Source organism: Hyperoodon ampullatus (assembly GCF_949752795.1).
Source record: "Hyperoodon ampullatus genome assembly, chromosome: 8".
In the NCBI taxonomy this organism is placed as follows: Eukaryota; Metazoa; Chordata; class Mammalia; order Artiodactyla; family Ziphiidae; genus Hyperoodon; species Hyperoodon ampullatus.
Genome location: NC_136921.1, coordinates 21791460 through 21804072, shown reverse-complemented (window position 1 = coordinate 21804072; position 12613 = coordinate 21791460). Strand labels below are relative to the sequence as shown.

Genomic DNA, 12613 nt, shown 5'->3' with positions numbered 1-12613 from the left:
CTCCTAAATCATGGGTCCTCCCTTACACTTTTATTTCAAAATTCTCAGAGCTTCCTCTCCTCGGGCGTAACCATCTTCTGAGAAAAGGCAGCAAAACTTTCAAGAGCGTGTTCTGCATGTTCCCAGCCTCTTTATTTGAACATACCCTTCACTTCCTGGCCTTAATCAGAAACCTAGCTCTTTTCTGCTGACCCTTATGAAGGAGCTGGAAGGAAAGATAATAGATGTGGTTCAAGAGTGAGATGCTGGGACTTAAGGTTTCAGGCAGGGACCTGACAGCTGAGGATGAGGCCGTGGGAGTGGATTCTGAAATGAAGCAGGAGGTAGGCCATCAGGACTGAGATGGAGGAAGAAGCTGAAAGACTTATGTGGTGACTGTTCACTCCTCCCCAGCCTTCGGATCTGACGTTCCTCAGGGAACCCAAGGCTCTTCCGTTTTAGGATCCGGTGGAACCATCTTCCTTCCTTCAGAGCTCTGATCGGTTTTATAACTTGTTAATGTGGTCATATGGCTTCCTCTGGCTGGACTGTAACTTATGAGTGGAGCCTTGGTCTTTAGTCACCTCTGTGCCGGCCCCCTGCACAGGGCCTGCCGCTTTTAGAAGGCATCCTGTAGAAAGCAATGAGATTTGGAATCGTAAGATCTAAGCCCTTCTCTAAGCCAAGCGCCAGTGAGCAAGTCACTTAAATTCTGAATCTTGTCCATAAAAATGACGGAAATCGTACCTGCTTTGCAGGATTTCGTGAGATATGTGTCAGATAATGTCGATGTGTGAAAGTGCTTCTGCTACAGAGTTTGTTGCTACAACTTGTGAAAGAGTAAACCTGTCTCAGAAGCGTCCAGCCACACCCTCCGGGAGGCACCGGGAGCGAGAAAAACCTCCGCACCATAGAGTTCAGTTCCTAGCTGGGCCTCCCAGCCCTCCACTTCCGCTTGGCCGCCTAAAACCGCGCCTGCGCAATTGAGCACTTCCTCTCCCGGCTTGGAGCTAGTCTGCGGTGTCATGGTGAGTGTTGGTCCCGGGTGAGGCCTAGGTGTGTATCCGCTTGCATCTGCCCTTTTTTTTGTTTGTTTCTTCGCCCTAACCTACCTCACTTGCTCGCCCGCTCTGTGCCGTGTCCCCGGCCTCCGTGCCCTCGCCGCTCCTTTCGGACGCAGCCTGGAGCGGACGGGCGGGGGAGCTTGGCGGGGGCGCTGGCGCGTCCAGCCGGGTTAACTGGGTGCCCTCGGAGCACCGGGCCCACCGTCGGTCCTGGTTTTACCGGGATGGGGTGGAATGGGGGGAGCTACGTGACAGGCGGGGGCTGGGTGGGTGGAAGAATGGCGTATGGAGGCCCCGGGACTTGGTGGAGGGGCGAAGTCCCCGTTTTTGCGTCCTAATATCGCTGGTTTCTCTTTTATCTCATTCTTAACAGGCGAAACGCACCAAGAAGGTCGGAATCGTGGGCAAATACGGGACCCGTTATGGTGCCTCTCTGAGGAAAATGGTGAAGAAAATTGAAATCAGCCAGCACGCCAAGTACACTTGCTCCTTCTGTGGCAAGGTAAGATGGGCTCTGGGGCGGGGGGTGGGGGAGAGGGAGGGAAGGTTTCTTTCTGAAGTGAGCCCTCTCTTGAAGGAAGTTTATAAATGGTTTGCTGGTTCTAAGTTGTTGAGCGGTTAGAGTTGCACATACCATCGGTGACCAGTTACGAGATAAAAGTATTGTTTATAATTTCAGGTTTTGTCAAACGCTTTTCATTTAAAGAAAACTATTTGAAAGCTAAAGGGGGAAAAATTATTTGGCAGCCCCAGCCGAAACCAAACCTGCTTTGTGGGACATGTTCTGTAAGTTTTGTCTACTGATGTTGCTAGAGACTTTTGTTAAATATTTGTATGTTTATTGTCTGCAAAAGTACTGTTATGGCAATGCTTGTTTTGGGGGGAGGGAAGGGTCTTTCACATCCCTGGCAGTGTCACCATGGTGAGTGCAAATTTCGCACCAGCGAACTTGAAATTAGAAAAAAACATGAATCGCCACATAAAATACACCAGCTTTAGTTTTCTAGAGTAATTTAGACTCCTGGATGTTTATTCTATAAAAGGCTTTTCTTTGGTCATAGGAAAAATTGATTGTCTTTTACAGACCAAAATGAAGAGACGAGCTGTGGGCATTTGGCACTGTGGTTCCTGCATGAAAACGGTAGCTGGTGGTGCGTGGACCTACAAGTGAGTCCATTTCTTTATGGTATTTGGAAGTGTTTGGAGCATGTCGAAATTCTAGTTTTGTTGCTGGATGGGCTAGTTTGTTTTAACAGGTCTGTTAGTTGGGCTGACTGCTGAACACTTGTGTGGCAGGCTGTTTTTATAAAAATTAAGAGGTCAGTTAGCTTATTACTGTATGTGTATTGAGGCCATCTGGGCCACCACACCTTTGCCACTCTAAACAGTATTGGTTGGACTTCTTCAGCTTTGTGACTGACAAGGGCCAGGTGATATTTATTGCTGTGATAAACCTCTGTGCTGGTTATTGATTGTGTGGACTCTTGAGTTTATCCGTTTCTGGAAACTCAGGCCACTCTTGAAGGCCGCTAACCTTGGAATTCATTGCTGACCCTGAAGGTTGACATGTTTTTCCTCTAGCTAGTGTGTGGACTTGTGCTGTCCAATACACTAGTCACTTACGTATAGTTAAGTGACTTGGCTAATGTAGTTGAAGTTGTTGATTTTTGTTAAATTTAAATTTAAAATGGAAGCAATGTAAAACATTGGAGAACGTTGAAATGATAATGTGGCTATACATATAAGCACCTGTGGGAGTGTCTGTGAGAAAGAAAGGGGAAGTGGGGAGTTGGTTGCTCTCTTGGCTGTGATGGTTAAATTAGCATTCATCTACCACGTGGTGGGGGGGTGGGTGTATGTTTTTCGGGTGCAGTTCCTGAGTGTTGTGGCAAAACATTCTTCTGTCATTTCCACAATGTGCTGTAGTCTGCTTTACTGCCTTAGTCATTGTTTTCTTGATACCTCACCATACCATCTTATAATTTATTAGTTTCTTCTGACATTCTGTTCGTTCTCTTTTAATGAGTTTCATCAACCTCTTGTAGTCATTCCTTCATGTTAATTTCATGCTCTACTGTCTGAGAAATCAGATGCATGAGATTGCCTAATTCTTCAGGTTCTGAAGACGTGGCTGTTAATAGATGCCATCATCATCATTAAGATTGTAATGTAAAAATGAGGCACATTTCTCATTTGCCATTCTACATGTTAACTAGTTTTGGAACCAAATTTATTTTTCTTTCCAGCACCACTTCTGCCGTCACAGTAAAGTCTGCCATCAGAAGACTGAAGGAATTGAAGGACCAGTAGAAGCGCCACCATTTGATACGTTGCTAGCCTATAATAAATGGGTTAATTTATGTAACAAAATTACTTTGGTTTGTTGTTAATTCTATTAGTTAGACGTTCTTATTTGAATTGCATTAACTTGCTTTCTAAAAAAGGACTTGGATATTAAAATTCTTTTAATTTTTGTTTTAATTTTATGCTGAGATGGGTTGTCATAATCCAGTTTTTTTCAATAGTCAAATGATACATGACATAAAAATATGAGCCTAAGTCTGTTCTTGCCAGTTAGATTTCTTTGAGATACATTGGTTCAAAAAATGCAAACTGTTTTAAAATCACAGTTAATATATATATATGTTAATATTTTGAAAGTAGGATGACATACACTGCCTATTAACTTTTGGTGTTTTGTCTGACCACGCATTGACCTTGTAGAAATGTTTGACACAGGCCTGCAGGAATGGGATTTTGGATCCACATAGGGAGTTGAATAAGCATTGGGTGGCTGCGGTTAAGAAGCACCAACTCAGCCAGACTGCCTAGGTAGTTGTATGGTGTATGTTAAGTTTCTTAACTTCTCTGCTTAGTTTCCCGCGTAATGCGTGGTAGTAGAATGGAGTATATGATGGGAGCTGGGATTACTAATTTGGAGTCTTATTTGAAGGCTTTTGTGTAACTTTGGGAATTTGGGTGTGATTCTGTAGGCAATAGAGAATTACTAGAATTTTAAAAGTGGTAAGGTGACGTTTAACATTTGTTGAGCCCTGGGTATTCTAAGCATGGAGTATCATTTAATACCACAACAACTTAATGAAGTGTAGATAATTTTGTGGTACGCGGGCCTCTCACTGTTGTGGCCTCTCCCGTTGCGGAGCACAGGTTCCGGACGCGCAGGCTCAGCGGCCATGGCTCACGGGCCCAGCCGCTCCGCGGCATGTGGGATCTTCCCGGAGCGGGGCACGAACCCGTGTCCCCTGTATCGGCAGGCAGACTCCCAACCACTGTGCCACCAGGGAAGCCCAGTAAATATTTTTGTGGCTAAAAAAATAGTGACTTTTCAGTCTTCCCTGGTGGCACAGTGGTCAAGAATCTGCCTGCCAATGCAGGGGACACGGGTTCGTGCCCTGGTCCGGGAAGATCCTACTTGCCATGGAGCAAGTAAGCCCCTGTGCCACAACTACTGAGCCCGCGTGCCTAGAGCCCATGCTCTGCAACAAGAGAATCCACTGCAATGAGAAGCCCGTGCACCGCAATGAGGAGTAGACCCTGCTCGTCGCAACTAGAGAAAGCCCACAGACAGCAACGAGGACTCAATACAGCCAAAAATAAATAAATTCATAAGGAAAAAAATAGTGACTTTTCCAAGACTACAGGAGGCAACTGGTAGGGGTAGGGCTGGAAATTAGGTTTCTGACCCCTAATCCATGCTTTCTCACTGTACTAGGCCGCCTTCTGTTTTATGGGCTCAAGCGTGTGTCCCTTCGTAATTTGCTTCCCCACTCTCTGGCTTGGTTTTACAGTGGTTTTCTGAGCCTTTGTTTTCCTAAGCTGTTTAACTGACTTTGCATCAGGGTATAAAGAGTAATGCCTGTGTTCCTCACTAGACTCTAAGCTTACAGGCCATCTCGTTGTATTCTAAATATTTCTTAAGGGTGTTAGGGAAAAACCCGAATGAACTTTTGGGCCAACCCAATGATATTTGTGTGTATACAGGTCACCAGAAGGCCCAAACAGGAACACATCTAATTGCAAGTTTTGTTTTGGGTGTGTAGGTGAGGGCTGGGGGTACTTGAGCTGGGGTACTTGAGCTTTGTTTCAAAGGATTATTAGTGAGAGATGAGGACTAGAGACTGAAATTGGGGACCAGAAATGGGCTGAGAAGGAATTGTGGGAGGACTCAGTTAAGATTGGAAATAACATCAGCAGTTTGGGAGTAGAACCAGAACCAAGCAATCTGTACAGAGTTTTAAAAATTTCACTGTTAACGGTCTTCCTCTGGAAAACCAAAAGCTCTTTTGTTGTTGATAGCACTTTGGGCCGGAATTCAGCAACAGGGAAGGGAAACTGAGTATGTGTTTTGGGATACGTGAGTCAAAATGAGTCAGGGGTCAAGTTAATGCCATGCCACAGTCAGCTCTGTAAGCCAGGACCCTTGAGAAGGAGTATCAAGGAGTGTGGGAGGTATGGCTGAGACCAGAGAACTTCAGGTATATTTGTGGGTTCAGCCAGTGAAGAAGGGGGTTAATTGAAGATAGAGACCGTACCTTAAACCGGTGTGCATTGACCACTCCCTGAAATAAGGGCAAGATACGATCACTACTCTTTAAGTTTGCAAGCAGGGGTGAAACAGCTTGGCTCATTAAACATTTACACACTCCTGGTTTATGTGATAAAAGTGTTGTAATTATATAAGGCAGTTTCAATCAAAATGCTAATTTTTCTTTACCTGAAATCTGCAAAATATTCCCAAAATTTAATTTGGAAACAAAATAAGGACAAGAACAAGAAAACGTAGAATAGTGGTTAAAAACATGGATTCTAGAGTCGGAAGTAGGAGTTTAAATTTCTTACTAGCTAGTGACCTTGGACAAGTTTACTCTGTTTCTTCAATTTCCTCATTTGTAGAAAAGATATAATAGTTTCCCCCTCAAACAACAAATTAGGTAAAATTGGCTTCAGAACACTCACTGACTGGATCTTGGAGAGGGAAAGAGTGCTAAGTTTGGAGATAGTGGTGCTGTATTTCAGTAGGAAGGTGGAATCAGGAGGGAAACTGCCTGTGACAAGAGGATGAGTTCCGATGTTGGGGAAGGAGGAGGAGATGTGAGGTTTGGGCTGAGAAGCTGCTTCTATAAAGTACATTTTTGATCCCAGGGAAAAGAAGAGCTAAAGCAAGATTTTTTGATAACAGAGAGCTAATATGCCGTGTGTGTGTGTGTGTGTGTGTGTGTGTGTGTGTGTGTGTGTGTGTGTGTGTGTGTGCGCGCGCGCGCGCATGCATACGACCATATGACATACCCATAATCCGGAGTACTCTACAGCTAAAATTCTTTGGGCTTTTGTGCTGTTCCTTGTAAGGAGAAGGTTTGTTTTACTCTGCTGCATCCCATCTGCTTGTGGTTTTGTTATCTATAAAGTTGTCATGTGGATCTGTCAAGGGTTACATTCTAGGATATTTTTGCTAAGGATCAAGAAATAATAACTTTTCCAGGTGTTTCACCTAGTATTTTATTCTAATTGTAGATTAGTCTTTCTTTAGCTTACTCCAGGCTGTGGAGAAAGTAAGTTATGGTTTGGCTGCTTTTGCACATGAATCATAAAAGAATTTCCCCAAGCACTATTGAAAAGGGATGGACAAATGATAGAGTAAATGGAACCAATCATATATATATTTTTTAGGCCGTGCCTTGTGGCATGCAGGATCTTAGCTTCCCAACCAGGGATGGAACCTGGGCCCTTGGCAGTGAGAGCAAAGCGTCCTAACCACTGGGCTGCCAGGGAATTCCTCCAATCATTTCTTTTTAGAGAATTTGAATCAAATGACACAGAGATACACTAAGGTAAAGCGCTAAGCTTTGGAAAACGTTCATGGACTCGGCGCCTAGGTCACAGAGCTGCCCCAATTCCTACCTGTTTTCAGTTAGTTTTTTGATTGCATGTAGGAGACTGACTCAAGCTAACTAAAGCAGAAGATATTTATTGGAGCATAATTGAGTGCTTCACAGGCTAGAAGAAAAAGACTAGGTTTGTAAGATGAAGAAACCAGGGCATCTTCACAGTTATCAATGGAGGAGCTGAGAGACAGTCCCCTTTATTTCTTTTTTTAATAAATTTATTTATTTTTGGCTGCATTGGGTCTTCGTTGCGCTGGCTTTCTTTAGTTGCACTGAGCGGTGGCTGCTCTTCATTGCTGTGCACAGGCTTCTCATTGTGGTGGCTTCTCGTTGCAGAGCACGGGCTCCAGAGCACAGGCTCAGTAGTTGTGGCGCACGGGCTTTGTTGCTCTGCGGCATGTGGGATCTTCCCAGGCCAGGGCTCGAACCCGTGTCCTCTGCATTGGCAGGCGGATTCTTAACCACTGCACCACCAGGGAAGCCCCCTTTATTTCTTTCGGGCGTTATTCTGGAGTCAGAAACCTGAAGAGAGGGTCCAGTTGGCTTAGTTGATGTTAACATTTCTGTCCCTTGGCACCTTAGTCAACCGTCTCATCAAAACTGCACATGACAAGAAAAATCTCCAAGAGGAAATCAGATTGGCTATAATTTTAGAAGGGCAAGTATCCATAACAAACTTATTACTGGAATTGTATTCTAAACTCTTACAAACCATTTAGTTTAAAAGTAACACTTCTTGCATTTTGTCCTTCAAACCACCTTGCAAATTGCAACTCACTGAAGAACATTACAACTAGGCTACAAGCATACACTGTAAATTGTGCCTCAGTTCTTGACCGCGTGGAAACCTGAGGCCATTGACTATGATCAAAACAGGAGCTTATGGAAGTCAGATGCTATCTTGGATTGAGTCATCAGTGGGTAGTGTGGAATGCTGGCTCCCATCCTTGGGTTTTTACCCCACTCTCAGAATGTAGAATGGGACTAGATAATACTTAGTAGCTGGTGAATTACTTTCATTCATCCCTTGGCCAATGGAGGGAGGGCTCTTAGTTTTGGAAAAGTCAAGCACAAACCTAGAATTGTACTCCTCTGCCTCCTCCCCTCCCCCTGCACCTAAAACATATACCAAGATAGTAAACCAAAAGGAATCCCTGGGGAATCAGATTAATGGTACGACTGAACAACTGAAATTGTCATGAGCAATGGTCTTGGTCATAACCAATCTCAGTGTGATTCCAAATGTAGTTCTATATTGGAGGAAAGCAACACCTCTGGCCCTGGCATGCTGTTAACCTAACAAATGTTTCCCCTCATCCCTATATGCAAAGTAATCAAAATTAGTTTACCTTCACGTTACAGGGACAGCAGTATACTTTCATTGTTTTACTTCAGGGCTATCAACTCACGTATTCTCTATCATAATTCTGATGGATCTTGATCATGTTCATGTCTCACAGAGGATCAGAGTGATCCATTACACTGATGAAATAACTGGACCAAGTGAGATCAGGAAGTATTGTGAACCTTACATACCTTCGACATGCATACGGTGATTTAGGTCACCCTGCCTCTCTAAAGTGACAAGTTTCTTCACTTTAGACCACCCCTAATTAAGAAGGGGGCATGATATTTATTGGATCTGTTTGGATTTGGGGGACAAAACATCACATTTGGGCGTGCTTCTCTGTCCCATTTACTGAGTAACCTGTAAGGCAATCAGTTTTGAGTGGAGACTGGAGAAAGGACTTTGGAGCAGGTCCAAGTCATAATCCAAGTTACTGCCATTTCATCTATGACCTAGCAAATCCCGATAGATTGGAAGTCTTAGTGGTAGAGGTGCTCTGTGATGCTCCGAAAGAAGAGTCACATGCACTAAGGGTTTGGATTTAGAGGCTTCTGACATCTCTTACCCATTTGAAAAGTAGCTCTTGTTTGCTACTGGTAGAATGCCTGAACATAGAACATAGAGTTTCTATGCATGTGAAACTGCCCATCTGTTATGTGATCCGTAAAATTATAAATTGTATAAATGTAAAATTATAAATGTACAGCAACCTTCTAAAGTGGAATGTTCCCTTTGCTAGACTGTAGAGACTGAGTGACTTGGACTACAACTTAAACCTGCTCCAGAGTCTTAGACTTATTAACCAGCTGGAGTTGGAAAGAATAAGAATCAAAGATTGGTGACAAGAATGTTGCAAGGACAGATTTGTAGACAATTAGAATGAGTACAGAGTTGATGATATATATATCGCATGTAAATGCCTACAAGAAAGCATCCATTATGGATATTGTTTTCACAAGCATATAAATAAGATAAACCATTCTGTGGATGTCAGTCAGCAATTTTCCCCAGTCACTACCTCTGTGCTTGCTCAATAGGCCCATGAACAAAACAATCCTGATAGTGGCGATTGAGCCTGTGTGTGAGCTCAGAAAGATGGATCTCCCCTTACCAAGAATGACGCTGTTGCCTCTGCTGAGTGGTGAACTTCAAGAGGCCAGTGCTGAGCTAAAATGACACCATTCACTAGGGGTGCCACTTGGCCAAGTGATTATATTAGATGCCTTCCATCATTCAAAGGACAACAGTTTGTCTTCTTAGGGATAGATGTGTATTACAGGTGTGGATTTGTCTTTCTTGCCTACCACATGTCTGCCAGCATCCATGTTCATGGACTTGCAGAACGCCTAATTCATCACTGTGATATCCTGTACAGTGATATATGTAGTCTCTGACAGTGAAGGAAGTAAAGGAATTGCAGCAGTTGGCTCACACTCATGGAAATCAGTTGTTTTACCATGTGCCCCATTATCCAGAGACAGTTTGCTTGATAGACTTAATGGTTTGCCAAAGGCTTGGTTATAGGATCAGCTGGGTGGTAACTTTCTGTGAGGTACCGTTTTAGGAGATACAGTATGTGCCTTAAACCTAACAGTATATGGTGCTTTCTCCCCCATAGGATGCACAGGTCAAGAAATCAAGGGACCGAAGTGGGACTTACACCACTGAGAATTATGCCAGTTGACCCACTGAAGGCATTTTTTGTTTCCCTTGCTTTGTGACCTTGAATTTGATGAGTTTAGAGGTCTCAGTGCCTAAGGAAGAAATGCTTCTTCCAGGGAACACGATCTTGGTTCTGTTTAAATCGAAATCTTGAGGCAATTCTTTGATCATTTTGGGTTCTTTATGCCACTGAAGCAACACGCAGAAAAGGGGGTCTCTCCAGATACACCATCTTTACCACCCAGCTCTGCTCCGGGAGATTCTGTGCCTTGTATGGGCTGTAGCAATGTGTTTTCTTGTTCTCTGGCTTCTGGTTAGGTTCAGTGAATGGGAGGCACCAGCAGAAGACTTGGCAGATGAGAAGAAAGCAGAATCATGATATTTATTTCCTCTGTTCCTCTTTGCAGAGTTGCTTCAGGTAGACCTTCTACTGAAGGCTTCAGCTCTCTTAGGTGGCTCTTTCCTGTATTTACAGCTGCTCTTTCTGAGATTTAGTAACCACTCTCTCCCCTTATTCCTGAAGGCCTAGGGTGGTAATGACTCCCCATTGTTACTAGTCCTTGAAGGCTTCATCCATTGTTGGTTTCCCTTGACCCTGCCCCATTGTTGACCTTAGTCCCTTTATTCAGCTCTCCTCAATCACCCCATTTTAGTGTCCCGTCTGTTTTCTGCTGGCACCCTGACCAAATCAGATGTTTCACAGAAACCTGTTTTGACATTTCTAGAGCCGAAATCATATTCTCCTCCAAATTTGTTCCCCATCTTTTGTGATCTCTGATTCCTTACTCTTTCTTATGTTCCATAATAAGACATTTTTGTCTCCCCAAATCTCTTCCTTTGAGCAACTTACTTTTTTCATTCCATTTGGTTATGGTGGGGCTACCAATAGCAGGATCCTTTCCCTTGGTCACATAATACAAACTGATATAATTGATCAAACAGATTATTCTTCTGTGAATTTATAAATTGGGCAGAGTCACACACAGAGAGAGGTGGTTAGCTGGAATTGAGTCTTTTAGTGGAAATACCCTAAGAGACAGATCATGAATTTTTGCCTCTAAGATTGCCTGAAGTTGCCCAGGTTCTTGCCTGGATATTAGCTCTTCCTTTGATTTGGTGAGATCCCAGTATGGAGTAAAACTCCTCCAGCAGTCTACACACTGGGAGTAGAAGTGAGCAAGAAATAAGTCCTCACTGGGACTGAAGATGAGTTCTGAATCATCTTAACCCATGATTGGATTTAGTTAATTTAGAATTCCTCGTGCCCTAGCTGCCTACAAGAAGCAAATGTAAATACTCTCTGGAAAAAGAAAAGATATTCTAAACTTCAATTATCTCTATACTTTTTAATATATGATATCTGGCACCCAAGTAAAAATAACCAAATGTACAAGGAGACAAGATAGTTTGGTTTTAAAAACCAAGAGAAACAATAAACAATGGAAACAGATCCAGAGAGTATCCAAATAATAGTTATCAGACATTGACTTTAAAATAACTACATAAGAACAACAACAAAAAAAATATGAACAAGGTAATAAAAGACAAGACTAAGAATTTTATTACCAAAAAAACCACAAAACAATTCTTGCAGTAAAAAATTCAGTAGCTAAAATTAGAATTCCATGGATGAATTTAACAGCAAATTAGATGCAGATTAAGAGAATCTGTGGCTAGAAAGGGAAATCAAAAGAAAATATCCAGAAGCACAAAAAACAATGGAAAGGTATGAACAAGTGTAAGAAACATAGGAAATAAAATGAAGAGTTCTAATAACAAGTGTGTAACGAGTTGCAGAAGGAGAAAGAGGAGGGATGATAATGGGTAAGAATTTTCCCAAATCAATAAAAAAATATCAAGCCACATATTCAAGAATCTCCCTGTAAGCCTTAGGTAAAATAAGTACAAAGAAAATCACACCTAAGAATATCATAGTATGGGGCTTCCCTGGTGGCGCAGTGGTTGAGAGTCCACCTGCCGATGCAGGGGACACGGGTTCGGTCCGGGACGATCCCACATGCCGTGGAGCGGCTGGGCCCGTGAGCCATGGCCGCTGAGCCTGCGCGTCCGGAGCCTGTGCTCCGCGGCGGGAGAGGCCACAGCAGTGAGAGGCCCGCGTACCGAAACAAACAAACAAACAAACAAACAAAAAGAATATCATAGTATTATGATTACCAGAGACAAAAGGAATATCTTAAAAGCAGCTAGTAGAAAAAAAGGAGCAGCACTAAGGCAGTCAACTTCTTAACAATAGACTCTGTAAGACAATAGATTTATATCTTCAAAGTTCTTCAAATTCTACTCAGTGACCATATTCTTAAAACATGAAGGTGGGGCTTCCCTGGTGGCGCAGTGGTTGAGAGTCCGCCTGCCGATGCAGGGGACACGGGTTCGTGCCCCGGTCCAGGAAGATCCCACATGGCAAAGAGCAGCTGGGCTCGTGGGTCATGGCTGCTGAGCCTGCGCGTCCGGAGCCTGTGCTCCGCAACGGGAGAGGCCACAGCAGTGAGAGGCCCGCGTACCACAAAAAAACAAAACAAACAAAACAAAACATGAAGGTGAAATAAAGACAATTTCAAACAAAACAATTTATTATCGCAGATCCACCTATTGGACAGAAAGTAACTAAGACTTGAAAACGCAGAAAGTAATGAAAG

General features: G+C 43.3%; 1 protein-coding gene across 1 annotated transcript; it reads left to right on the top strand.

Annotated features, from left to right (window-relative positions):
- The first annotated feature begins 950 nt into the window (after positions 1–950).
- Positions 951–3537, top strand: RPL37A (ribosomal protein L37a). Its single transcript, XM_079710497.1, has 4 exons — positions 951–1007; positions 1417–1545; positions 2128–2210; positions 3290–3537. Exons 1-4 carry the CDS (start codon positions 1005–1007, stop codon positions 3351–3353), a joined length of 279 nt encoding a protein of 92 aa, XP_079566623.1. The 5' UTR covers positions 951–1004; the 3' UTR covers positions 3354–3537.
- The last annotated feature ends 9076 nt before the right edge of the window (positions 3538–12613 follow it).